General features: G+C 54.4%; 1 protein-coding gene and 1 long non-coding RNA gene across 2 annotated transcripts in view; one reads left to right on the forward strand and one right to left on the reverse strand.

Annotated features, from left to right (window-relative positions):
• On the forward strand, positions 1 to 26,727 carry EHD3 (EH domain containing 3). Its single transcript, XM_025454252.3, has 6 exons — positions 1 to 307; positions 9,507 to 9,683; positions 13,000 to 13,097; positions 20,495 to 20,907; positions 21,722 to 21,886; positions 24,536 to 26,727. The coding sequence occupies exons 1-6, from the start codon at positions 81 to 83 to the stop codon at positions 25,061 to 25,063; spliced, it is 1,608 nt and encodes a 535-aa protein (XP_025310037.2). The 5' UTR covers positions 1 to 80; the 3' UTR covers positions 25,064 to 26,727.
• Positions 9,671 to 27,780, reverse strand: part of LOC118351154 (uncharacterized) — a 40,895-nt gene continuing 22,785 nt past the window's right edge. Inside the window, exons 2-4 of the long non-coding RNA XR_004806043.2 lie at positions 13,203 to 13,313; positions 11,825 to 11,919; positions 9,671 to 9,873 (exon numbers count right to left, since the gene is read on the reverse strand). This is a non-coding gene — a long non-coding RNA (uncharacterized LOC118351154). The remainder of the gene's footprint in view (positions 9,874 to 11,824; positions 11,920 to 13,202; positions 13,314 to 27,780) is intronic.

The raw sequence follows: 27,780 nt of genomic DNA on the forward strand, positions 1-27,780 counted from the left end.
CGGGCGCTGCGGGGCCCCTGCCCCCGGGAGCCGAGGGCGCGGACGCGGGGCTGCACGCCCGGGGGGCTGCGGGGGCCGCGATGTTCAGCTGGCTGGGTTCCGACGACCGCCGGCGGAAAGACCCCGAGGTCTTCCAGACGGTGAGCGAGGGGCTCAAGAAGCTCTACAAGACCAAGCTGCTGCCCCTGGAAGAGCATTACCGCTTCCATGAGTTTCACTCGCCCGCCCTGGAGGATGCGGACTTCGACAACAAGCCCATGGTCCTGCTGGTGGGCCAGTACTCCACGGGGAAGACCACCTTCATCAGGTGAGCCGCCCCGGCCCTGGCCGCCTGCCCGCCTCCCCGCCCGGCGCCTGGGTCCTCCGGCGCTCCTGGCGGCCCCCTGCCCGGGACGAACGGGAAGCCTTCCTTCCCTGGAGGGCGCTGAAGAAAGTCTGGTGTTTGTGTGCGCAGAGCTGACCCCACCGTTTCACTGCTGGTCCCCCACCCCGCCCTACCTACTGCCTCTCTGCTCCCGAGGTCAGTTTGAAGTGTTCAAGTTCAGAGCCCTCTGCATTCCCCCTCATTTTATGGATGATGAAACTGAGGCCTGGACGGCACAGTGAGAAAACTGGTCACAAGAGCACCTTATTGCTGGCTGGGGGTGCCTCACACCCTCACTTATTAGGGGCATGCCCTTCATGGCCTGGACCACCTCCCCTGCCTTTTAAAGGGCTCAGCCACTCACGTGGGGGGCTCTGCAGCTGCAGCTGAGGAGGTGGACTGGGGACTTAGCTCCTGCTGGGGCAGTGCCACTTGTCCTTTTTTATCAGCTTCCCTCTCTGAGCAGAGCTCCTTGTGTAGATCTCTTGGAGACTGGACAGGAACGTATCAGACGCAGAATGCTTTTTTCTCTTCCCCTGTTTGATCTTAATGGCTCAGTAATAACATTAACGTCTTTTAGAGGTGGAAGAGATGTGGGCAGATTGTCTCATCCAGTCCCTTGACTTGGCAGGTGAGATGACCCAGGCTTAGAGGGGTTAAGTGACTGTCCAAAGCCCCGTAACTGAGTAGGAGGCCCACCTGGGCTGCTGGTCTTAGATGCATGGGCGGAGATGCTTGGCTAAATGCCCGTGACTCTGAGGGTGAGTCATCTATTCCCTTCAATTCCAGAATCCTAGGCCTGAGGGGTCCTCAAGAAGGCAGCCTGTCCACCCGGCACTCGGAGAAGGTCCGTACCTTATCCACCAGAGTGATGACCATCTTTCCTATCTTTGCAGGACAGGCTTCTCTCCAGACCTCAGTCCATACAACCTGCAAGGCCAGGCAGTTTCCTCTGGCCTCATTTACAGCCATTGCCAAGCTGCTGCAGGTGCTTTGTGGCCCTCTGTCGAGTCAGACTCCTGTTGTGTGGCAAAGGGTGTGGTGGCCAAAATCAGTGATGCTCAGCTCCTGCAGAAGGTTTCAAAGCAGGGTTCCCATTCAAATCAAATCTTGTTTCCATCCCAGGCAAATATTGACCAGCCGAGCACCTGCACCATGCAAAGCACTGTGCTTTGTTTGGCAAGAGCAGAAAAGTTAACAGTCTGGTTACTAATTTTCTAGATACTAATTTTCTCTAGTGCTAAGCTTATACACAAGCCTTCTGGGAGCAGGGCTTGCGCCATGCTAACGTGTCATGTCTGAACAGAACACCAGATCGGGTTTCCCTTTGCGGGGTGGACAGCCTTGGGCTCAGCAGCTTTGAAGGCTGAGTGATTTCTAAAGAAGTTAGGTACCCGGGGTGGGGGGTGGGGAGCTGTTGGCTTTTGGATACCTTCTGTTGTCAGAACTGCAAGGACTCTTAGCAGTGAATCTAATCCATTGCTTTCTTAGCTTTTTAAAAGGTCAGTATATCCTTTGAAAATCTAACAAAAGCTGTGGCCCTATCTTTAGAAAAAATGCACAGATACATACACAGAAATGTACAAATTTACATATAATCTCACGGGGAGAACCTCTGATGGAACCCACTTCCCTTAGTTCAGTAAGCACCTATTGCTGCCCAAGGCACTTCAGAGCTCCTTAGGCTCTGCACAAGATTTCCTTTGTCATCCGTGTCCTCCTCCGTCTGGCCTGGTTTGTGCCCCACGGGAAGGTACGGGCCCTCCTTGGCCCTCTGGACACACCTTGGTTATAACCCCTGGTACATAATGTGGAGCTTCTCCTTCCAGTAGCACCAGAACTTATAACTGTGCCTTAGCTCCCTGGGGCCCTCACCTGGGGTCTCAGCTCCGGGAGGCTCCCAATAGATGTTTACAGAATGGGAGGGAAGATGGGGAAAGGCGAGTGTCTCCAGGGACAGGATCCTGGAGCGGCAGACAGGTTTAAGTGCTTCTTGACTGAGACACTCTCCTTGCTTTGCCTGAGTCATGCTGGCTGTTAACTGGGTCCTAAGAGAGTGGCAGAGTCAAGTCGCCATAGATTATTCCTTATCTGAGGGAGACAGGAAGGCCGGGAGAGGCAGATCCCTCGCTTTCTTAACCTCCAAGTACAAGACTTCTCCCTCCCCAGTCATGTAGTAACTGAATTTAGCTCAGTGCATCAAAAGCCATCCCCCTCGAGGGAGAGTCCACCCCGAGGGTGGGAGGGGTTGTAGCACAGGCAAGCCCTCCAAAACCAAATTACATATTTTCCTCCTTTTCATTAAACCCACTAAGCAGCTATTTTTTTTCCATCAGAAAATGTAGACCAGAATACCTTAGAAGAGGAAGAAAAAAAAATCACTCACAAGCCCACGACTTAGGGGAAAACATTTTTAAATATAAATACATATATACTTATCTTGCCGGTATATTTAGCTATTTTGTAACACAATTGCCATAATGTAATCCTGCATGCTAATGTATTTCCCTTAGAGAAGGAGCATTTTTAAATGTCACTTCAAAAATCTTTGTAAGCATTATTTTGAAGAGCCGCATGATATTTTGCTGTGTGTAATTGCAATTATTCATTAACCAGTCTGCTTCTTTTGAATGTTTGAGGTTGTCTCTAATTTTTCAGTTGTGGAACCACCCTCACTACCTCTATGCGTAATATTTTTCTACATATTGGACTGCTTTCTCAGAGATTCCCAGAAGTGAAATCACTAGGCCAAAGGTTGTACAGTTTCATCATGCCTTTAAGTTTTTCTGGTTTTTTGATTTTGGTGCTAAGAACCGTATTTCTGAGTTGCTTTCCAAGAGGGTAGGTTGATACAACACCCCTTCCCCAGAGCGATGACGAAGGCCCCAGTTGGAGGAGCCACCAGTGTCTCGCTCCCTCTCCCACCCCTGCTGCTTGCCTGAGTGCCCTGATTCACACAACTCCATCCTGGCCTGAACCTGTGAGGGACGGAAACAAAGACTTGCCTCTTCATTTCCTGGCCCTTGGCCCTCCACCTCCTGAGTGTCCCTCCACTTTCAGTTTATGTACTTGCCATGGGGTCTATTTCTCATCTCAGGAAGAACGTGCAGAAAAGGACATTCTCCTGATAACTAATTCTTCTGATAACTAATTAATGTGCTATGATCTCTGCTTGAAATAGCTTCCCTGGCCTACAACCCACAGTAATAAAATAAACAATAAATTGGCCCAGTGGCTGCTCCCTCCTCACAGGCTGCCTCTTCGGATACAGTAGCGCTGTGTCCCTCTGGCCCTGGCAGCCTTCCTCCAGCCTCTGCTGTTTGCCTCCCTTCACCCTTCCTCTCCCTGGCACGCAGCCTTCAGCCCCTGCTCCCTCGCACGCTTGGCCCCCTGGTCTCCGAGGTGCATCGCGGCTGCCCCAGGGGCTGAGCAAGGCCCGAGTGCTCCGGCGGGCTGGGAGGGGGCCTGGCTGGGGCACAGCAGAAGGCAGAATGGAAGTGGGGGACCAGGGGATGGAGTGGGGGGCCTGAGGCGGCCTGAGCGAAGCTGCCTGGGTCTCCACAGGGAGGTCTGGGCTGGTCCTGAAGACCTGACGCCTGTCTACAATGGGACTCGGGCTGCGAAGTCTGAGCAGTGTGGTGGGGCTGCAGGGCTGAGGTGGGGGCTCCTCAGGGGGCCCTGTGGACCTCCCTCACTTCTTCAGGGGGCTCTTTGCATCCTCCCACAAAGGTGACTCAGCATTTGGCTGGTGTGTGCTATCTCTCATTACGACCCTGGAGTCCCCACAGCCCAGGCCTCATCCCTGGGTTTACGGCATCTCCACCACGCAAAAGATGATCCTCCGGAAAGCCAGAGGACTAGGGAAAGGGGCCACCATTCCAGGTGGACCCACTGACCTCTGCAGGGTCTGTTCTGCTGACCATGGTCCCTGTAACACCCCAGTCATATCCTCCCGCTGAGGGTAGAGGACACCCTTCTCCTGTGAGGGCTCCCGTTTGCTGGTCCCTAAGTGGGAGTGGGTGGAAGTCTGGCCATCTCTTGCAAGGCTAGAGTGTTACTCCAAGGAGAAGACTGCCTCAGGCCAGAGGAATGAGTCCACCTGCCTCAGGTCTGGTGTCTGGAGGGCATCAGGAGAAGCATTTATTGGCAGGAGGGGACCTCTGGAGAAAGGCCTCCAACCCATTCCCACTGACGGTGAGGCCATGGAAAGAACGCAGGCTGGCTTAGCAGAATCCAGGCTCTCCCAGTGCTGGCCAAGAGACTGTCATCAGGAAGGCCTAACCTGTCCCAACCCCAGTCTCCTCATCTCTGACATGTGACTAGCAACAACCAACTCTGTAGGGTTTCTCTCTGGATTAAGAAGGGAAAGAACCAGTGTAGCACCAGTTATGTTCCAGGCACTGCGCTTGGGCCTTTACTATTTACCCTCCTCTTTCTAGCTGATTCTTTAAGCAGAGGCTTAGAGGCTGGCCTTCAGGAGGTGGGGGAAGCCTTGTCCAGCTCCACCCACAGCTGGGATGAGGGAAAGGGGAGGGATGTGAGGGAGGCGAGCATCTTGCCTCTACCTCCAAAGACTTGAAGAGAAATCGGAAGGGGGCGGCGGGCAGTGCTGGGTCAGTCGTGGACTGGGTGGGCCGGCCTGTTGCAGTGTGGGTGCGGGAGAAGGAGGCTAGTGGAAGGCTTGACAGCCTGGCCACAGGTCTCCTCTGTGCTGGGGTCACTCTGTCCCATGGCAGAGGCTGCTCTGTGCCAGGGACAGTGGTAGCTGCTCCGGGAAGAAGAGCTGACTCAGCCCTCAGATGGCCCATCTACTACCTCACTTTGTGATTATAGGGTACTTTCTGGTGTCCCTAAAACCTCCTGAGACAAGTATTACCCAACAGGGCGAGTATTATTGCTTTTGTTTTTTTAAGATTTTATTTATTTGAGAGAGAGCGCTTGCGCGTATGAGCAGGGGAAGGGGCAGAGGGAGAGGGAGAGGGAATCTCAAGCAGACTCACCACTGAGCGTGGAGCCCAACGTGGGGCTCGACTTCAAGACCCTGAGATCATGACCTGTGCCGAAATTAAGAGTCAGATGCTCCACCAACTCAGCCACCCAGATGCCCCAGTATTATTGTTTTGACCCTGTTTCAAAGCTAAGGGCCTGATGCTTAGAGAGAGCAAAGACACAGGTGTACAACACAAATATCTGTAACATAGAGGGGAAAGCAACCTGTGCTGTAGAGTCTGAGGATATGCAAAGAGCTGTGGCCTGTGGTCTGGCCCCGCTGTCGAGGGCACGGATACTTTGGAGGCAGACCTGGTTAAGATTCTTGGCTCCCCGCCTTTACCCTGGGTGCTTTGGTCACTAGTAAAGCAGGCCACATGCTTAGATTGCCAGCCAGGCAGGACACAGAAAAATGAGGAAAATGTTAAAAAATAATTTGCTTTAAAAAACGTGAAATAAAATTCTCCTCATGAGGGAAAATCAGAATTGCGTAGGACTTCCTTACACCTCTGTGATGGTTTAGTATTTGTTCAATTTTGCAGTGGATGGCCAGGGGGCAAAAGTGTTCACCAAAATCTTTTCCACTCTTAGGGCCTCTAAATATTGTTCTTTGGCCTCAGAGTGGGGCAACTTCCATCTCAATTTGCTCAGCTGCAGACGTAAAGTAATGCTGCCATCGCACGGTGCTTCTGGGACTGATTAAGTGGAGTAATATGGGGGAGAGGTCCTGGAACAACACCTGCCACACTGTGGGTGCCCAGCCTGCCTGTCCCTCTTTATTCTTATGTGTCCCCATCTCAGCCATTCCCACCCAGGCTTGAATTAACTTTTCTTTTTTTACTCTGCTGTGGGAATGTTTTTGCCTGGCAACAGAGGCGATCTGTATCACTCCCCATAGAGAAGCAGCCATGAGATCCCTCAATAGCTTTTCCTTTCTGGACACAGTGGTGGCTTTGTGAAGGGGGCACTCGGTGCTGCAAGCCATACCCAAATGTCCCTGAGAATTTACCAAGCGCTGGGTTCTCTGGCCTGCCTGTGTCTCTGGACTTGCTGGTGGCTCTGTTGGATTCTGTGTTTCTCCAGACCCATGTGTGGTCAGCCGATTGGGGTCACGCGGGTCTAGCCAAGAGGGGCAGGACAGCAGGCCCAGCCGCCAGGCCTTGGCTGCCTGAGGCCGCAGCTCCAGAATTGCCTGGAAAGTGGCCCCTGTTATGCTGGGAAGTGTCACCCTTTGTTCATCTGCTGGTACACCGTGTCTCTCCCAGGGCTGGAATGTGAGGCGCCTGTGTCAGGAAGATACTTCGTCACTGGATTTGGCCCTCTGCAGGCTAGGCATTCTTGAGGCCGCCTCGGGCCTGTTTCTTTCCACCCATCTGTATGTCAGCTGTGCCTGACGCCTCTGATGGCATCCAGCACCCTGCTCCAGGCTCAGAATTCCCACTTGCCACACTCTCTGCCGGGAGGGCCCTGCTAAGGCTTCTCACCCAAGCACACACAGTATAGGTGCTCCATTTCCACCACAGGTAAGAGTGGATGGGGCTTTCCCTGGGCACAGCCAGAACTCTCAGGAGGCAGCTTCAGGTTTCCAGAATGGTCTTGGAGAGCCAGTGGGCTTGGACCTGCTCTGGTCACCCCAGCAACCACTTCTATGGGCCACATCCCACTCATGGAGGACTGAGCTGTGAACCTCAGTGGTGGGTGTTTGTGGAGATGAGGACATTCCTCGGTTTGTGGGCACCAGAGCCTAACTCTCCCTGCAAGGCCTGGATCCTGTCCAGGCTCCTGCCAGACCCCTGTGGGGCTCAGCCTTTTCCCATTTCCTGGTCAAGGAACCTAAGGCAGGAAAGGAGACATTGAATGTAGTGGTCAGGGACATGAATTCTCAAGGCCGAGTGCCACTGTTCAAATCTTCGCTCTGCTATTCACTGACTGCATATCCTGGGACACACTGTTTGACCTCTGTCTCCTCTTTTTTACAATGACTGGTAATCTTGGTGCTGGTACTGGTTTAAGTGCTTAAGGCCTGCAACTCACAGGACCCTTGGAACACCCCATGACATGGGTTTTCTCATTAGGCCCACTTGATGAGAAGGATCATAGTGCTCACATCCGAGAGATGAAGATGAAATGAAATAATCCATGGAAAAGTCTAGAACAGTGCCTGGCACATGGCAAGTGCTTAATATATCAGAACTATAATCTCCCATGTCGTGGAGGTGGTGAAGTCCGCACAGCATATGTACCTACTGCAGGGCATATCCCTCATGGTTAGAGAAGCAGGTCGCTGGCCCCAGGTAGCTGAGATGCCCTGCCTCTCCACTGAGGCCCTAGAGAAGGTGTGCTTGAGGAAGCCAGGCATGCTGTCCAGGTGTGCAGCTGTTGTCATTTCTTCTTATCACAAGTCAAGTGCCAGCTTTCAGTGTGGTCCTCTGATGGGAGAAAATCCAGCCTCCACACCTGGATTATAGGGCTGACCTGGAGAAGATGAGGGGCTTCCCAAGGCAACCAAGAACCCTCTAGTGTGACAGGGGTGACCTCCTGGGCAGCAGCTTCTCTGCTGGCTCCTTGGGGAGGGAGCCCATAGCAACCCCACGTCAACTGCCCTGTGCCTCAGAGTAAATGAGTGGCTCAGAACACTTCCTGGAAGCACACGCAGGATGTGGAGGAGCCAGAAGAGACCCCAGCAGGTCTCCCCAGCTACCAGCCTGTTGAGCAGAGCCTGACCGGTGCTCCAGGTCAATGTTGGGGAGGCTTATGGTGGAGTCATGTCTGCCAATCCCAGCTCTGCCCTGACCTGTGGGGCCTTGATCAGCCCACTGTTAGGGCAAGACAGCCCTTCAGCTAGGGATTTGGGTTCCTGCTGCACTACCAGCTGTTTAACTTGGAGAAAGCCACATAACCCCACTAAGCTTGAGGTCCGTCAGCACCTGCCTGTAGGGCTGCTGTAGAGCCCTGAGAAGTTCTAGTGATTAGGGTAATGTCTGGCAGGTGGAAATGCTACTGAGCATCAGTGGTTTTATCAGTGAAATTGGGAAGGCTGGTCTAGAGCACGTTCTCAACCCAGGCTGCATGTTAGAATCAAGGAGGGAGTTCCTAGAAAGGACAGGTGGCCTGTGCCCTCCCACCCCACCCTACCACCCTCAGCCAGTGGAGCAGGGCCTCGGGGTGGGGTCTGGGCACCATTAGCTAGAGCTGCAGGTAGCTCAAATGCGGTCCTCAGACCGCTGGTCCAGGAGGAGGCTTTTGCATTCCTTTTCTTCATTCTCTGGCTCACTGCCTTTGCCCTTGACCTCTAAAAGGAGCTATGGAGACAAGCAGTGGCCTGGGGCTCACCCTTCCCCGGACCTGGGGAAGAGCAGAGGGAGGCACCTGCCACCTCAGGCTGCAGCCTAGTACCGAGGCCAGAGGGTAGGACCAACAGTCTTAGATGGGATGGAGACCGACTCTTCACAGTGTGCCCTTCACACCGTATGATGATGAACTGTTTTTATATTTTATATTAAATGACTGAGTGACCATGTAAATGAGTACAGACCTAAGGAGAGTCAGCCAAGTCTATGGATGGCCTCATTCTAAGCTGTTTTTGTGCGGGCACTTGAGCAGGCGACCTTCAGTGGTGAAGTCTGCTGGACTCTGTGCAGGATTCAGTCTCAACCTGTGCTTTTTTTTTTTTTAAGATTTTATTTTATTTATTTATTTATTCAGAGAGAAAGAGAGAGAGGCAGAGACACAGGCAGAGGGAGAAGCAGGCTCCATGCAGGGAGCCCGACGTGGGACTCGATCCTCAGTCTCCAGGATCACGCCCTGAGCTGAAGGCAGCACTAAACCACTGAGCCACCTGGGCTGCCCTCAACTTGTGCTTTATTGCTGAGCCCAAACTTGCTTTCCCCTCACCCCCAACTCCTGATTCGGGGAGGGAAAAAGATAAAGACCAAAAAGCACAGATTAGATATTTTAAGTTCAGCTTACATCCTGCTTCCTCCCCAGAGGCTTTTGCATTTCCCATCCAGGGATATCTGTCCCTGCCACAGAACATCATTGCTGTTCACCTGCCCCTCTGCCGTGACACGTATCACCACCCACCAGTGGCAGACGTGCACACCTGTGCCCTGAGAACAGAACCCTGCGTGATGACTGTGCTCCCTTCCACCAGGTACCTCCTGGAACAGGACTTCCCTGGCATGAGGATTGGGCCTGAGCCGACCACTGACTCCTTCATCGCCGTGATGTATGGACAGGTGGAGGGGATCATCCCTGGGAACGCCCTGGTGGTGGATCCTAAGAAGCCTTTCAGGAAGCTCAACGCCTTCGGCAATGCCTTCTTGAACAGGTGCGTGCTCCGAGAACACACGTCCTAAGTTCTCTTTTCTTCTTCTTGGAGTTTGAAAAGGAAGGAATGAGGTCTTGGGAGGCTCAGTGCCTTCTCCATACCCAGAGTCTCGTGGTGGTCCCGTTCTTGTTGGGAATGTAACTGAGGTAGTCACCACTGATTAGGGATGTAGGAAGTAGGCTAATTCCTCCTGACCGTGGAGTAGGGAAGGATACACCAGTTAACTCACATCCCCATAATCGGCACCTCCTCCAATAAAAGCAGAGGGCTGTACTGTGTCGGTCCCAGCTCCTGTCTATCCAGCTGACCCTTGAACAACTCAGGTTCGAACTGCATGGGTCCATTTATGAGCAAATTTTCCACTGTGTGGGGTGGGACAAGGGGGATTGACACTTCTAACCCCCTCAATATTCAAGGGTCAACTCTACTACAGAGGGAATTTGCATCCAACTGGAAGGAGATAGAGGAAGGCTCCCCTCTGTTCCTGGGCATTATCTTTCCTGGGTGGAAGGAACCCTGTGCTAAGGGTGGGAGCCCTGAGTTTGAGCAGTGCCTCTCCTACTAAACTCACTGTGTGACCTTGGACAGGTCACCTCTCCTCCCCTGGGACGAGTGTAAGTCTGCCGACACCAGGGTCATTGGGTCATCCTGGGTGATGAAAGCTGTAGGTAGGGAATGTGTGGCCAGCTGAGCCATTATTCCCATTATTATTCTGCTTACGCAGAATGCAGGCTGACCCCGACCACACTTGTTCTGCACATCCACACCGCAGCTCCGTGTATGTATTGCACCTGAACAACGTTAACTACTTTCTCTACTAGGAGGCATTTAGAATAGAGGCAAAGATGATGGGCTCTGGCATCAGATCTCCTGGGTCCAAGTCCTACCAAAGGGCACCATGGATCTTAGACAAATTACTTAATTTCTCTGTGCCTCACTTTGCCCATCTGTGAAATAGGGTAAGAGTAATATCCTTCTCCAAGGCAAGAGGGCTGATGAGGCCTCTGTGGAAAAGTTGGCATTAGCCATGGGTGTTCAATGATAAGCGAAATGATGCTGAAAAGGTGGGACAAAAGGACACTTCAGGTAAAGAAAACTGAGGGGAAAATCCCCAAAGAGCAGAGAGGAATGAAAGAATATGGCTCGCTGCAGGAGCCTGGGAGCAGAACACGGTGCTGTGAGCTTTGCACTTTTCTCCAGGAGCACTCAAGAGCTGAGAGGATGGGTGTTTAGACTGGTGTCGGTGTGGCACCTGCCAGGTGTGTCTGCTGGGATGACAGGGGGCGGAGGAAGCCCCCTTGCAGGTGCCTCGAGCACCACCGCAGCCACACTCCAGGAGCCTACCCCCAGACATCGGCTCCCGTCCCAGCGCTGCCCAGGGGTCCTGTTCAAGCCCACTCCAACCCCCTTAGCCGCCGCCTCCTCCTCCTCCTCCTCCTCCTCCTCCTCCTCCTCCTCTTCCTCCAGTGGATGCCCTTGCCTCCTGTTCTAGAAAAGATGGAAGCCAGGATGGGTGGAGTCCCTGGAGCTGGGTTTTAATCTGTCCAGGCTCCCAGGTCGCCTGCATCCATCCAAGCCCACTCCCACCAGTCTGCAGAAAGCTGTGTTCTCTTTCCCCTCCAGCTCTCTGCCTCCCTTCCCCACTTCGGGGTGCTTCGGGGCCAGCTACTCAGGGACTGCTCCATCAGCGGTCCCTTCTTTCTGACAAAGGCACCCCCGCCTCTCCCCTCCATGCTCCACTGACCTCCGTGCAGCAGACCCTACCAGTTCGTTCTCACTTCCCTTCACCACCGAGTTTCATGGCATCACCTGCTCACTTCGCCCTGTGTCCCCATCACAGCTGCCCATGCAAAGGTTGCTGTGACCTCTCAGTGATCGGGAGCCGAGGGTATTTCCCACCCTTCCCTCCCCCTGCTTCTCCTCGCTGTCATTTCCTCTCAGCCTATTCCCTCCCAGCTCCCCAGTGCTCCTCCTGCCTGCCTGGCCAGGCCCTGTCCAGTCTGCTCTGTCCCTTTCTCTCTGGCTCCTGTAACCTGGTGTCACCCTCAGCGGGCCCCACCATCAGCCCTCTGCCCTTCCAAGAGCTCAGCGCAGGTGAAGCCTCAACCACAGCCCCCGTCCCAGACACCAGCCCAGTGCACCTGACCACCTCGTCGCCAAGTGTCGGAAACCCAGGTGACGCCAGCTTCAGCAAGATGAAGAAATCTTTGTAGAATACTTGACTGTGCTGTAGAACCTAGGGACCAGAATGAGGCTGGGCCTCAGGAATAAGGAAGGCACAGGCTTCGACAGGCCAGGGGCTGTGTCACCAACTTCCCCACCCCATTACCTAGCCAGCCCAGCACCGGGCACGTGGCCAGCACTCCATACTGGGCTCACTGACAGCTACTGTATCTGACTGAGTCACTCTCTGCCTAAAATGTTCCTCAGCATAAATGGGTTTCTGTTGCCCTCAGTACAAAATCCACATCTCTCGAGGCCCTCACGAGGAGGCTAGAGCAGCCCTGCCTCCCTCCCAGCCGCACCCCCGGCCACCCCAGCCTCCTCTGTGCAGCCTTCCCTGATGCCCTCTTCTGTATGTGCCTGGCCTCCTCCCCTACCCTGCCTCTCTGCTGCCATCCCACTGGGAATGACACCCCCGGTGTATCTGAGGGAATGAGACATCTGTTAGGCTTCTGCCAAAAACGGCATCTAAGAGAGAAGGCTCAAAGTAAGAAGGACCTAAGTTAGGTTTACCAGTTTGTATTCTGAGACTTCAGGATGTAACCCTAGAAATATTTCCTTTAACAAGGCTTAGCCGCTATCTTAATAGCAGTGCATTTGGAAGCCCAAATAAATGTTCCTGGGTGGCGTGACCCATTCATCAAGGCCAGCTCCGGTGCCTCCTCCTCCAGAAAGGCCTCCCTGGAAGCCATCTCTTTACCTAGGATTTCCTGAGCCCCTCACCTGACCTCCCTGAGGGCGGGGGAAATGGTCTCATTTCACCTCATATTGTGATTGCCTGTGCACACACCTCCTCTCCTCACCTGACTGTTCCTTGGGGGCAGAGATTAAGGTTTGGATGTCTTTGGAGATTGAGGTTTGGACAGTGTCCCTGACAGCAGGGAGCTCACAATTGAAGGATCACGGCTGCCTCAGGATCACCCAGGGAGCTTCTTCAAAATACAGGTCCTGGGCCTAGTTCTAGGGCGGAGTCTGGCCTGGAGCCTGGGAGTCTGTACTGGAGGCTTCTGAACCTCCGTCTCAGGGCGGGGGTGTGGGAGGCCACGTGAGAGCCAATGAGAGGCCAGCGCGGGCCTGCTGTCGCCCCATGCAGATTCGTGTGTGCCCAGCTGCCCAACCCCGTGCTGGAGAGCATCAGCGTCATTGACACTCCAGGGATCCTCTCTGGGGAGAAGCAGAGGATCAGCCGAGGTAAGTGAGGCACCTGCTAGGATTGGCTCTGGCTCTGCACTAAGTTCTTTCTGGCATGTTCTCGTGCTTCCATTCTATGAGCTAGACCCCAGGTCCTACTTGTACCTTGATGAGCTTGCGCTGCCTCATGTGCCATGTGGGATGATCCTAGGCAGGAGCCGGAGGACAGTTTGGGTCCACTGTAGCTCAGGAGACAGCTGGCCACAGTCTTCTCATCTGTAAAAGGAGACATCAGTGTCGCCTTACTCACCTCATCAGGTTTATTCATCCTCCAGGAGGCAGTACCATGGGCCAGACCCTGGTTTGCTTCTGAGGCTCCTACAGTCCCTTGGCCTAGGGAGCCTGCAGCCTGCAGGAAAGGCAGATGCCTGCAGAGAACTTCAGCCCAGTAATGCGAAGATGGGGGCACGCTCTGGGGCATAAGAGTAGGGAGCTGGGTATGTAACAGCACTTTGAAAACTGTCCACTCCAGACAGATACGGGGCGATTTCTCACCAGGGAGGTCCCTGGACCTGGCAGTCAGGAGATGGAACTCTGGCGCCAGGCTGCCAGCGTGCTAAGCCTGCCCTCCACCGCATCTTAGCTGAGTGAGCCTGGGCAGGGTTCTTGGCTTCAATTATGCATCGCTAAAATAGGGGGAAATGATTCTATCTACCTTACAGATTATTTGAGGATTAAAAGAAATAATACAGGTATAAAGCCCTCTGCCTGGCCCATAGCAAGTGCTCATGAGTATAGAGTATATGATCATCATCATTAGCTTTCCTAGCTCTAAAATGCTTAAATGATGCTGTACAAAAGCAAAATCTGCTCCTGGCTTTCCACCCCAGTCTCTCCTGCCACATCCTGCCAGGTGCCACAGGTAGCTCCCTGCCCTTTCTGGGTGTCCAGCAAGCAAAGCAGATGAAGCTGCTCCCACCCCAGTACTGGAGCTAGGAGCGGGGCTGGAGCCAAGTCTGCACTCAGAAGTCAGCCTCCGGGAAGGGAAGCCTTGGGACCAGCAGGGGTTCTGGGCAGTAGCCGTAGGTGACTGACTGCTTCCCTCCTGCATGTGCATTGGCTCCTGCGCTCTGCAGCCAGACACAATCTGTCCTGCAGCGTGTCTGTGTCACTGTGCTGGGGCCCAGAAACCCCCTCCTCCAAGGGCATGGCCCACATGGGCTGGCATCTGTTTAACCCCAGGCTCCTGGGTCCCTGGGAGGAGAGCCCCTGCCTCATGGGCAACAGGTCAGCGTCCCCAAGGCTGTACCAGGGGAGGCCCAAGTGCCATCGGGGCTAGGCTGGGTACAGGCCCGGCGTGTCAGAACTGGGCCACCGTGAGCACTCCTGCCAGCTGCCCCAGCTTCCTCTCTGAGGAGAGCAGCTCTCTGGCATGGCAGGACCCAGATCAGCTCCGCCATGGCTGTATGAGTGGGTACAACCAGCCCTGGCAGTGGGTAGACAGGGAAGGCAGTGGGAGAGGCCTTCAGGTCAGCAGCCCGCTCCAGGGCCTCAGGACCCTGGTCCGTCTTGCAGGAAAGTCGGAGCCTGCTCCTCAGGACCCCATTCGGGAGCACGTGGGCAGAGGGGTGGGCAGAGGCCCCAGCAGGAAAGCCCTGCCTCTCCCTCCCTCCCATTTCACTGAGGAGATGACACCTGGGAGCAGACCAGGAGGGGCCTATGCTAACACACCATGTGATCAGCAGGTTAGCCATGGGATCCCGGGGCTCAGGCTCCCTACTTCTGGGCCGTATGGTGGTGCAGGAGCTGAGGAGGAGCTGGTCTGGAGACATAAACCCACCCACAGCCCTGGGAAGAAAGGCTCACCTGCCCTCTCCCCTGAGCCTTTGTGAGTCCTGAGGTACTCAGTCCCAAGCCCTGTGGAGGGGAGGCTCAGACATCTTTGTTTCACTTTTATTTGTTTCCCTAAACACACTCCCCGTCCTTACCAGCACACCTCCCCCACCCCCTGCACCTCCCCAGTTTCATCTGGGCTCCCCCTGAGTTTAGGCCTAAAGGAGCTTTTCTGTTTCACCCTGACCTCCTCGAGGAAGGCTCAGGAGAGCCACAATGTCTCAATCCTCGAGGTCTCCTCGAGGAAGGCTCAGGAGAGCCACAATGTCTCAATCTCCAGCACCTGGGGGTTGGGAGGGAACGGTGGCACATGTGCCTGACAGGTGAGTCTAGAGAGGACTCGGGCCTCTAGGATCTCCGAGGGCACTGGATTGGGAGTTCGGAGCCCTGGGTTTTAGGACTAGTATGGGTCTCAACAGGTTGCATTTTCTCTCTGAGCCTGTGTGTCCTGTGTAACAAGGGGTAATGATGGCCATCCCATGACCTTGGGGGTCTACCGATGGTAATGGAAACACAGACATCAGCTCTGGGCCTAGATCACCGGGTGCTCCCTTCTTTCCCCTTTATCTGCCAGCCAGGGCTGCCCATTATACAATCCAGGGTAATCTATGTGAATGCTCTCCCTTGCGGGTGTGCGTGCACCGCCTGTGCAGCTCTATGTGGCAGGCCTGCTTCCAGGGACTCCTGCCTTTCTCAGCTCCTGTCCCGTTGCATTGTTTTCCTATTCTTGCATCTTCTCTCCGGCTTTCATCTTTGGACCTCAGGAGCTGCCCTTGGCAAATTGGGTGCTGGTTTTCTTGCCTGCCCTCCATACCCCTTCCCGCCCCACCCCGACCTCTAGAAGTGATGGCCCCATGAATGGCTATACCAGCCAGTTCGTTCTCTCTGCCTTCCCGAGTTCACACTATAAATGCAACTGCTGGCAGAAGCGGCCTGTGATAAAAACCAGAGCTGGGAGGTGGGTACTAGCACTGTACCACCAGCTTGGGGCTGCACTGCCCTCAGCATGAGAGGGACACTAGAATGGGAGGGCCTCAGACACCCTCAGATATCAGGAAAGTTTCCAGTATGCAGAGCCTCTGCCATCCTTGCTCACAATCAGCCTCAAAACCTGGTAGTTGTGGTCTATACCTACACACACATACACCTTCACATCTACACACACATACACACACACCCAGAGGCGTGTGCACAGAACCAAACACTCCTTGTATGGCTTCCTTCCTAGGGCACTCAGAACTCGGGGTCTGGCTGCACCACAGATTGGGTGCTTCTTCCCTTCATCTAGCCAGCTCAGGACAGGACAGGGCCCCCTGTGTTGTCCAGGCAGACTGTGCGCTGCACAAGCTCCCCAGGCGGAGAGGCACGTGGGGCTTGAAATCCAGCCCACGCTTCATCCACTGAGCTTCATGCTGGGGACAGTGCTCAGGAGAGTAGCAAAAAGGGGCAGCAATGCCAAATCTGCGCAGAGCTGCCTCTGGCCTGGTGGCTCCAGTGTGGCACATGCTGGAAAGGGAACTGCTCCCGAGAGCTCCCAGGCCTCAAGCCTCATGGGAAGGAGCTCTCAAGTCTTGGGCAGGAGCTGGAAAAAGTGCAGTCCTTGCTCAGGGTGTGGCCCCTCTGCTCAGGCCTAGGGGAGGGTGTCTTAGGGGAAGAGAGGAAGCAGAGAACATCCGGAAACCTGAGTCCAGGAGATCCCAGGCCAGCACTTGTCTCTGGATGAAGATGCACTGGGATGGCAGCAGAGGGGCAGGGAGGCAGTTCCTGGAAGTGACAGGATGTGCCCAGCCCTGGGTTCATTACTGGGAAGAAGCAAGGATGCAGCAGGAGTGGGACAGCTCCGGAAGCCTGAGTGTCCTTACACTTGGGAACCACATTTCCTGTTCCTTCTCAGCTGGAAATCCCCACAGGCCCCACCCTAGAAAAGCAACCCCTTGGGCATGGTGCTCACATTCCCTCCAAGGAGACGCCTTCCTGCACAGGTGAGCTCAGCAGGGCCACAGGAGGTAAAACTATGCCCTGGCCATAAAGCTGGAATGGGAACTCTGGTCTTCTGATACCCAGTCTAGTGGCTTTGGAGCACATTGTCATCTCCTGCCCAGGGGGAGGGCAGGGAGTGGAATGGGGGTGGACTCTCATCTACAGTTCCCCTGGTTGGGGGTGGGGGAAGACCATGGAGGATCTAGGCTAGTCCTTGCAGCCTCATGTCCCTGGCCCATCCCTGGACTCTCCCTGGAGGGGGGCCTGCACGTAGGGACCTCTGGGCCTCAGACTCTATGCTGTACACATGTGCCCGTGTGGGTATCATGAGCGGAGTAGACCAGCAGAGTCCTGACACCTGTCACAAGGACTCGCCGACAGCCTTGCGGTCATCAGAGGCCTGTGGTATGTCTTTTGGGCCCCTTTCAAGGTTACATGTAGGAGGCATACAATGTGATTGGTTCCCTCTTGTCATCTGAGCTCTTCACGCATTTTGAAAATTGGGGCACTTTTATTTCTTTTCTGCTAAGATGTCATTAAATCTTTGGAGGCAAGATGAGACCTTTTATGCACTTAGTCCTCTGATCCCCAGCCATAGATGACTATGCATAAGAAGGGGGTGTGGAGAGGAGTCAGGGGTCTGGGGTCCAGTCCCGCATTAGCCACAACCTGCCCATGTGAGCTTGGCCAGCTCCTAACCTCTCTGTCCCCTCTCTTCCCCATAAGATATGTGTGCCTTGTGTACCTCCTGGCATGCGGATGCTTGTGAGGATCAAGTGGATGATGTGGCTGAAAATACAGAGAAATGTGTGGTCAGCTCTCTTGTATTACACTTCAGACTGCAGGAAGCCAGTGGGTGATTGAGGAGTTGCCTTACTCATTGTGTTCGTCTCATTGATTTCCTCCTGCTTGGCATTACTTAGAAATGCTTCCTTTCCAGTTCTCTGGAGCCTGGGGGTTGGTGGGAGAGCCCCGGATCTCTGCAGGCTGCCCAGGCCCTCGGCCTGATGCCCGCAGATCAGATCTCTTGGAGCTAGCAGCCCGGCTACACATGATCCCAGGGATTCCAGGAAGGCCGTCTTTGCACTCATACACTCTCTCGGGGCTTGACTCTCCCTCCGCCTACTAGTTCATATCTCATGAGCCCTTGGGCTGCTGCAGGTACTCAGGAGCTCCTGTGGAGGGGTCTCAGAGCCATTCCCAAGACCAACCAGGGAAAGAGGATCAGTCACCCCAGAAGTTAGGGCAGAGCCTCCAGAGTGACCCTCTTGCCACTGTTAGATCCTGTTGCCGTGGCTCTACCACTGACCCCTCATCCGTCAAGTGTTCTTATCCCCACTTTTCAGCTGAGAAACTGAGGCTTGGATTTGCTAAGGCCACACAGAAAATAAATTCCAGTCCATGCCTTTCAGATGCTCCCATTCCTGAGTGTGCATAAGCCTAGTCCGGAGACAATGACCCATCCCAAGGCTGCTAGGTTCTAAATAGCTGGGTGCAAGAAGCTGAGCTTCAGAGGAAGCCCGGCCCCCACTGCTCGATCCTCATGTTCCTCCCGGCCAAATCCAGGGAGAAGGCAGCTGGCGTACCTGACTTTGTGCTTTGATAGCACACAGAATTCACAAAAGTAGGGGGATGACTAGGAGCACTCAGTGCTTACAAAATCTCAGAAAAGGTTCCCAGAAGCTGATCTGGTCCTCAGACAGGAGGAGACCTCACCCAAGCACCCCAAGGTGTTGAAGACGCCCCCAGCCTTCTTTCTCCCTGTCCTGGAGGCCCGCCTCATGTGTCACCAACATCCTTCCACTTGTGCTCCCCACCCTCACACCTCTAGTCTTAGAAGCAGGGAGAAAGGAACCTCAGAGATCTTCTAGTCCAGCCCCCCTGCTTTGACAGGCAAAGAGACCAGAGACGGAAGGCTGTTTGTCCACGAACGCACAGCAAGTATGGCTGAGCAGAAAGTAGAAGGGACTCCCCGGCCAGTGCTCCTCAGGTGACCCCTTCAGAGCACATCCCACCTTGAGAACACCAAGGGGCACCTCTCCCAGCCAAGGGGACAGGAGCAAGCAGGTGGCCATCCTCTTCTGGCAGCGATGACCTGGTGCTGATCTTGTTCCACCCGAACTGGGGGCAGGTCAGCCTTGTCCCTACTCTCCCTCAAGCCTTTGCAGCTTGAGCCCCCTCTTGCATGGCTGGTGCCAGTAGGGATTGGATAGAGTTGGTGGGGTAGGAGCCTCCTTTCCCCAAGCTTCTCTGGCCCCTTTGCTTTCCCTAGCCTCGGGAGGGGTGGCAAGAGGGTGGGGAGACATGAGCTCTGATCCTGGTCTGCCCCCTCCTGCCACATGGCCCCGCATACCCTCTGAGCCTCCACTTCCTGGTCAGTAAAATGCCAGGCTCTGGCCCCCCAGCTGGTTAGGAGTGGCTGCTCTGTGGTTTGCTTACAGGAGCAGCAGCACGCTCTCCGGGCCGCCCTACCAAAGGCCTGCACGCAGCCACAGTCCTGTCAGGCCAGATTTGGGAATGAGCCCTGTTGCCCTCCCCAGCTACCAAGGACGGCAGGCCTGCTGGTTCTGGGCATCAGAGCAGCAAAGCCGTGACCTGCCTTCCAGGGTGGGGATTGGGGCAAGGGGGTCAGGGTGTCCTGGTTTTCGGAGTCCTCTGGCCCCCTTCCTGCCCACAGCTCTGAGGGACTGCCTTTGGGAGGTGAGAGAAGCCCTCCACCTAGCTGTACTGAGGGAAGATTAAAATAGCCAGGCCTGGGAGGGTGGAACAGACGGGAGCAGCCCCAGGGAGGGAGAGGGAGAGGGGAGCAGGAGAAGGGGCAGCAGGCTGCAGGCTCACTGGAAGCTGGAAGGCACTGGCCTCCTGGACTCTGTGGAGCTGCTGGGTGGGCAAGGGGGGCGGGGAGGGGTGAGGAAGGCAGGGAGGCAGGGAGGTGGCCAGGAGCAGGACAGCTGCCCTCTGACCCACATGGGGAGCCCAGGGTCCTGGCCTCACCCCTCAGTGGCTCTCTGAGTATCACCTCATCTGTGAACCTGTTTTCCCCTCCAAAAAGTGGGAGTGGGGCTCCTCACCCTGCCCACCTCCAGGGGTGCAGTGAAATGAGGTTGGGCCACGAATGTCTTGCCAGCCAGAGCAAGCACTGAACTTGGGGTTTGGGGACCTGAGTACCACGCCCCGGTGACTGCGTCCTGCAAGCAGGATGGTCTTGGCCGAGTCACTGTGCCCCAGTCTCTCGGGGGCACTGACTGTGCCCCTACCTTGCTGCTGGGCAGAGCCCGTCTCTGAATAAAAAGACTACATGGGAATAATGATGGTAATAGCAACTATGTGCTCCGAGCGCATCTGGTCCTTTTAATTCTGTTAACTCGGAGCTATAGGTATGCCCGTTTATAGGTGAGGACGCACTGACTCAGACACACTGAGTAACATGTTCAGGGCCAAATAGTGAACTCGTGGAGGACTCCGGGGGTGGGAACCCAGATCTGACTCCCGAGACCTTGCTCTATGTGCGGCGCCTGACTGCCCCTGCCCGAACCCCTCCCCGGGCTCCGGGGCCCCTCCCTCTGACCGTCCCTTTGCCACAGGGTATGACTTTGCGGCCGTCCTCGAGTGGTTCGCAGAGCGCGTGGACCGCATCATCCTGCTCTTTGATGCCCACAAGCTGGACATCTCTGATGAGTTCTCCGAGGTCATCAAGGCCCTCAAGAACCACGAGGACAAGATGCGGGTGGTGCTGAACAAGGCGGACCAGATCGAGACACAGCAGCTGATGCGGGTGTACGGGGCCCTCATGTGGTCCCTGGGGAAGATCGTGAACACCCCGGAGGTCATCCGCGTCTACATTGGCTCCTTCTGGTCCCACCCCCTTCTCATCCCTGACAATCGGAAGCTCTTTGAGGCCGAGGAGCAGGACCTGTTCAGAGATATTCAGAGCCTGCCCCGAAATGCTGCCCTGCGCAAGCTCAACGACCTCATCAAGAGAGCCAGGCTGGCCAAAGTAAGGCTGGGCCCCCTGTGGGACGGGTAGGGGGTGGGATGGTCAGTTGGCTGCAAGAGCTGAGGGCCACCCCCACCACCCTGAGCTACTACCTTCGGGTGTGACAACGTCCTAGAGTCCCAGCATCGCCCAGGCAGCCTGGTGGTTGTGGTCACGGGCCCCGGCATCAGGTGGCCAGATGGGAGCCTACCTCCTTAGTTCTCAAACTGGGATCCTAACCCTGGTGAGGACCTTACTCTCTCTGTACCTATCTCCATGGCTATACAATGAAAGGGTGGGAGGACAAAGTGAAATAAGGAATATAGCAGGGGCAGCCTTGGTGGTTCAGTGGTTTAGCGCTGCCTTCAGCCCAGGGCCCAATCCTGGAGACCCTGGGATCGAGTCCCATGTCGGGCTCCTTGCATGGAGCCTGCTTCTCCTTCTGCCTATGTTTCTGCTTCTCTCTCTCTCTCTCTCTCTCTCGAATAAATAATAAAATCTTTTTTAAAAAAAAAAAAGGAATATAGCAGCTGGGCACATCACAGTGCTGGGCACTCTGGAAATGTTGGCTGTCATCATCATCTTCCTCATCACCAGCATCATCAACAGTATTACCATCCCTATTACTGCCCTGACTGTAACTCCCCATCATCCCACCCTTCCTTGAGATCTAGGAAACCAGCTCAGTGCTAGAAACCATGCGGAGGTGAGGGGGTGAGATGGGAATGATTGCACAAGTAGCAGTAGGAGGAGGGATTTATGGGAAGAGATGGGTGAGAGCCACCCCGGAGGGAAGGAATAGATCGGAAGGTTTCTCTCTGCCCCTGTGTCTCAGGTTCATGCCTACATCATCAGCTCCCTGAAGAAGGAGATGCCGTCAGTGTTTGGAAAGGATAATAAGAAGAAGGAGCTGGTGAACAACCTGGCTGAGATCTATGGCCGCATCGAGCGGGAGCACCAGATCTCACCTGGAGACTTTCCCAACCTGAAGAGGATGCAGGTAAGCAGGGTTTGGGGCTCCAGGACAAGGGACAATGTCATGTGAGCCAGCTGAGTGGCCTGACAATGGAGAAGGCCAGCCTTGCACGCCCCAGATGGAAACTGACCCAGAATCATAAGGTGAGCAGATGGCCCCAGGTTGGTGCTCCCCACTGGACGGCCACTGGCCCAGCAGGTGTCATATCTGGGCCTGGAGAGAACACAGAGCCCCAGCGCTCCCTTTGAGGCAGGGGTATATGCAATGTTTGGGGCCTGATACCCCCAGTTTAGAACCTCCCCAATCATAGCCACCACCGCTTGGAATCCCCATCATGTGATGTGAAATGATGTCACCTAACATGGGGTCTCTAGACCTTCACGTGCTCACATTTACCCTTGAGCTCCCACTTGAGAACAATTTGGGACACAAGCCACGGAGGCAGAAGTCTACACAGGGGCTTGCCATCCGAGGGGTACACCATGGGCCCCTATCTCGGTGTTTCTCATGTTATTCCCCAAAGCAGTCCTCTGAGGGAGACATTTTCATCCTCCTTTTGCAGGTGAGCAAACTGAGGTTTACAAAAGTAATTAACCTTTGTAATTAATTGCTGGTAGTTTTCTGAGAGAAGTGTTCACAGGTTGCTAGTAGAAGAGCCAGGAGCTCTCCCCACAGCCCAAGAGAAAAACCACCACACCATACTGACTGGATCCTCTCTGAGCCCCTGTAGCCCCTGTCGTCTGAGGCTCCAGGAGCACCCACCCACCTTTATAGATGTTAGGAGCATCAGGGAGGTAGTATTTGCAAGGTGCTTAGCACAGAGCCTGGCACAGATGGTACTCTTAAAACGCAGTGTTAAGTTAGGTAAGATGTCACCGCTGGGGGAATCTGGGTGCTGAACACAACGGACCTATCCATATGCCCAATTTTCACCACATCTCGTGGTTCTATGATTATTTAAAAATAAAAGGTTTCTAAGAAGTAGAGAATTTTTTTAAGAATAGCAACAGATATAGTAGTAATACTGTTTATGCTCCTGTTGCTGATGGTTGGCTTGGGAACTTGTTTCTCAGCTCAACACTAGAGGTTCAAATAGGCATTTTTAGTTTCCCATGTGCTAAAAGAAAGAGAAAAAAGTAGACCTTCAAACTACACGTTTGATCATATATCCATTCATTCCCATAACTGCCATCCACGAGCCAGTTTCTGACTTTAGAATTACTTTAACATAATTCAGGTTTGTCACTCAGCTGTACTTAGAATACTTCCAATTTATAAACTCTCTTTCTGTTGAGAGTGTCATGATCTGTAAGATAACATTTGAAAGGGACCATATGACGCCATTACTAATGTGAAGGAATCCCTTGGCTTCATAAATGATTTCACCTTCTCATCTGTTTGCCAGTACCACGTTAGGATGTGTTGTTAGGGACGTTGAACCAATCATGTGAGTGGCCATCCTGGCGGGCATTTGTGTGGGGTGATGGGGGTACCCACTGTGCCCCTAGAAGACATCAGGATGTCTGTTTAGGAGCCCACCACACACCTAGCTGTGCTTGGGCTGAAAGAGACACCAGGGACCTTGGGAGGTTATGCGCCAAGGGGAGGAGGAAGGGCTCATCTGCTCCTGCCCTGCACACCCAACCCCCGGCCCCACTGGCCTCCCAGGTCCCGCCCTGCCTTGGAAGGGAGGTGAGAAATGCACAAGCTAACACTCGCTCTTGAAATGTAGCTGTGGGTGTTTTCTGAATTTTTCTACAGTGAACTTGATGTGCTTGTCCCTGAGACTTCCCCTGTGTACTGGTCTCTGCCCTGTGTCCTGAGCTTGCTGTGGCCAGAGCCAGGGCAGGAGCAGAAAGCTCTCACCTTGTCACCAAAAAGGCCAAGAAGGAGCTGGGTGTTCTAGACCCAGGACCTCTCAGAATTGCAGAGATGTGCGAAGTGGAACAGATTTCTCTTGCTGTGCGGTGTGGGTGTCATGGGAAGGCAAGGAGGGGAGCTTTTACAGAATCTGCCTGCCTGCCTATGTCTATTGGGTCAGGACCCTCAGGGGAGAAGCCGATATTTGAAAACTCTGTCCAGGTAATTCCAATGAGCATCCTGAGTAAGAACCACTGGTGTGAGGATGAGCCTTGTCTTCTATTGTGATTTGTTGCCTCTGCCTCAGTCTTCCCTTCCCTAAATGGGGATAGAATGTGATGTTCCTCCCTCAGAAAGGCCCTGGGGGAGTGAATGAGATCACTCAGTGAAGCCCCTGCCTTTTGCTCAGAAAGAACCCAGATTAAAGCAGAGAGACGCACATGCCCCCGTCTCAGAGGACAAAGCATTTAGGAACCACTCTTCAGTAGCCAAAACTAGTGAAAGAGAAATTTAATTGTTTTCTAGAGCATTAAAAGGATTCTAGATGAATGGAGCAAACCAGTATTGGTTAAATTTCCTTTTCTTCCCCAGACCCTTGCAACTATTCTCTCCTGAAGGCTTCCACCAAGGGCCATTGTACCTTTTTTTCTCCTCCTCTCTCACATCTTTCAGTATTTCATTATTTTGTGATTGGCTTAGCCTTCAGGGCTGGGAACATTCCAGCATTAGCAGAAGACAGGGTCCCCATCAAGGGGAACGATCTCCCTCCCTGGTCTTCTACCCTCACTTTTCTTTTTCTCTCCCTCTTCCCAGGACCAGCTGCAGGCCCAGGACTTTAGCAAATTCCAGCCACTGAAAAGCAAGCTGCTGGAGGTGGTGGATGACATGCTGGCCCACGACATTGCGCAGCTAATGGTGCTGGTGCGGCAGGAGGAGACGCAGCGGCCCGTCCAGATGGTGAAGGGTGGAGCGTTCGAGGGCACCCTGCATGGTCCCTTCGGGCACGGCTACGGGGAGGGGGCCGGGGAGGGCATCGATGACGCCGAGTGGGTGGTGGCCAGGGACAAGCCCATGTACGATGAGATCTTCTACACCCTGTCACCGGTGGACGGCAAGATCACAGGTGCCAATGCCAAGAAGGAGATGGTGCGTTCCAAGCTGCCCAACAGCGTGCTGGGCAAGATCTGGAAGCTGGCTGACATTGACAAGGACGGCATGCTGGATGACGAGGAGTTTGCCCTGGCCAACCACCTCATCAAGGTCAAGCTGGAAGGGCACGAGCTGCCCAATGAGCTGCCCGCCCACCTGCTGCCCCCATCCAAGAGAAAAATGGCTGAGTGATGGACGGAGGAGGTTCAGAGCCGGCAGGGGTCAGAGGAGATAGAGAGGATCACACACACACACACACACACACACACACACACACGTGCGCGTACACATGCGTGAAGAGCTTGAGAACTGCACTGTAGATGAGAAGGGGCAGGCATCCCCAGGCTTCCAGGCTGGTCTTTGGACACATCTCCAAGTCCTCAGCATTGGGAGACACACGGGAGCGCTCACAGGGCCTCAGGACGGCCTCCATCCCTCTCTCCCTCCCATCTCCCACCACCCAGAGAGCTGCCTTCTCCCGCAGAGGCAGTCCCCTCCCAACGGTGGCCCCTCCACCTCCAGATCCCAGGCTCGGAGCAGATGGAAAAGGCTTCTCCCTTATTAGGCGCTGCACTGTTTGCGGTGCTGTCTTCCCCGATTTGGCTTCCCAGAGGGAAGCAATGCTCCAGGGCTGAGAGATGTGAGGGAAGGGGCTGCTGCGGGCAGCCTAGAAGGAAGCATCCTCGGCTGGGTCCCGGACTGGAAGAGACATGGCCCTGAGCTCTGTGCTTCCCCAGGCTCAGCCTCTGTCTGCCTGGCTGACCAGTCCTTGAACCCTGCCCTTGCTTCATTTCAAAGAATCTCAGATCTGGAGAGAAAAGAGGAAAAATTGGCAGGGAAGAAGGCAAAGAAGTTGCCCTAAATCCTCAACTCAGAGCCAGTCAGGGTGGCTTTACTCCACAGATTTGGGGAGGTTCGTGTTTTTTCCACCCAGCCCTGATGTTTGAATGACCAGACCCTGCTCCCATTCATCCAGCCGCCCCTGGGTGCCAGGAACTGTACTGGGCACTTTACACACATTATCCCATTCGGCCCTCGCCGCCCCCCAAGGAGATGAGCACCAGTCCCCCCACTTGGCAGATGAGGAGCTTGAGACTCAGAGGAGTTTAGGTGACTTTCTCAAAGTCGCAGAAGCCACATGTGCTAGAGAGAGGATTCAGAGCCAGGACCTCAGACCCTTCCTTCTGCTGCGGCGATGTGTACAGGATCCCGGCACTGCTAGCCGCCGATGAACCGAGGCGAACAGGCCAAGCATGCAAGGCACCTCCCAGAGCAGGCGGGTGAGGGAGCAGGGCCAGCCGGCATTTTGTGGGCCATCAGTCTGGCCATCTGTCACATCACAGAAGCAAACCGTGCCGTCTGGCTACGCAGCCCATGTTCCTAAAGTCACAGAAGTCCAACAGCGCCAGCGGGAGAGTGGGTCGGCCTGCTGGATGCTGTTTGCCCCTGTCAATGCTCCACCACCCACCCAGGGCCTGGAATCACCCAGCTCAGAGGCAGCCACCTCGTCTCCTCAAGTGGGTCTCGTGCTGATCCTCAGAAAGCTAATGTGGGGGGTCTGAGGTCATGTTCCCTGCAGGAGCCCCAGCGACCCTGCAGCATCCTTGACACATCCCTGCCATTCTCAGTGCCCTACGCCCTCCTTCGTGGTCTTTCCCTTGGCTTGCTTTGTGGCCACTGAACCAATCACTTTGTATGCTATACTCCTACTGTGATGGAAAATAGAAACAAGTGTAACTTATTTTATATCTATGTTCAAACTATATAGAGAATATTCTATGTACTATGATGTGCTTACTACTGCAGTGCATTTGTCATTAGTATTCATGTTAATACAGCACATTTATCCTTTGGTACCTGCTTGGCCACAGAGCATCATTCCAAAGGAGCCTGAGGGAGGCCAAGGGAGGGAGGTGGGTTCTCACTTGGGGCTCTTGGTGGCATCTTTGGCAGAGGATCGGGTTCCCCAGAGTCAGCGTCCATACACAGCATCCCATTGGCCTTATTGATGCCTCTTGGCCCAGGGACTATCCAGGCGGACCCCATGGAAGCACCACTCCCTACCACTGGGGTGGAGATGGTCCCCAAATCTCTGGGCTTCCTTCTGCATCCACACATTTCTCTTTCTCATGAGATGAAAGGCGAGAGAAGACCAAGGCAAAGAAGTCTCAAGTCCCCTACGTTGAGTGCTAAGCCCCGCAGAGGGACCATTTCTCAGCTCTATGCGTTTCTTTGAGATGAAGGGGAGGTAACGTTTCTGTCTTTTTATTGCAGAAGAAAGAGGGGTGTCTGCTAGTCCCTTCACCCCACCACCACTTGGACACAGGACACTGCCCCACATGACCCTGCCTCTCTGCCCTCCCTTTTCAGGACTCCAGCCTGCAGAGATCTGTGAGGCACAGGAATTTGTGGTGGCGTGTTTCCCATCTCCCAAGAAAGAGGAAGTGGTACTTGAGGCTCCTCTCAATGGGCAAGGGAACAATGGAAGGACACTTTCTCTGGGGCTATCCCTCTGGCTCTTGCTGCTTCAGGCCACTGACCTCTTCTAGGCTTCAGGGACCCGGGGCTATATCATGCCTCAGCCTGGAAAACATTTCATGTAGAAAGCAGGGACCCAGCAGGGCAGTTTCACAGGCAAGAATTGCTAGAGACTCCACTGTCCCTTGGCTTCTTCCTCCACCCTGCTCAGTTTGGGCCACAGAAACCATCAGAGAAGAGAGTAACACCCTACACCCTTGTCCCAGCAAATTTTGCCCCTGGTGCATTCAAGTTCAATCATGACCAAAGTCTGGTTGTGTACAGGTGCAGGGGACACAGCTGGCCATAGCAGGGCCTGGGCCTCAGTTTGCAGAGTGGTGAGAAGTGGCCCTGCATCACTCCACTTCCATCTGTCCCCTCTGTTCCAAGAG

The sequence above is a fragment of the Canis lupus genome, chromosome 17 (assembly GCF_003254725.2).
Source record: "Canis lupus dingo isolate Sandy chromosome 17, ASM325472v2, whole genome shotgun sequence".
Classification (NCBI taxonomy): domain Eukaryota; kingdom Metazoa; phylum Chordata; class Mammalia; order Carnivora; family Canidae; genus Canis; species Canis lupus.

Excerpts from the sequence above, each read along its gene's own strand:
- EHD3 (XM_025454252.3), top strand. The coding sequence starts at position 81 with ATGTTCAGCTGGCTGGGTTCCGACGACCGCCGGCGGAAAGACCCCGAG. Across the intron at positions 9,684-12,999 it reads GGCAATGCCTTCTTGAACAG|ATTCGTGTGTGCCCAGCTGC; the intron begins GTGCGTGCTCCG and ends CGCCCCATGCAG. Across the intron at positions 21,887-24,535 it reads CCAACCTGAAGAGGATGCAG|GACCAGCTGCAGGCCCAGGA; the intron begins GTAAGCAGGGTT and ends CCCTCTTCCCAG.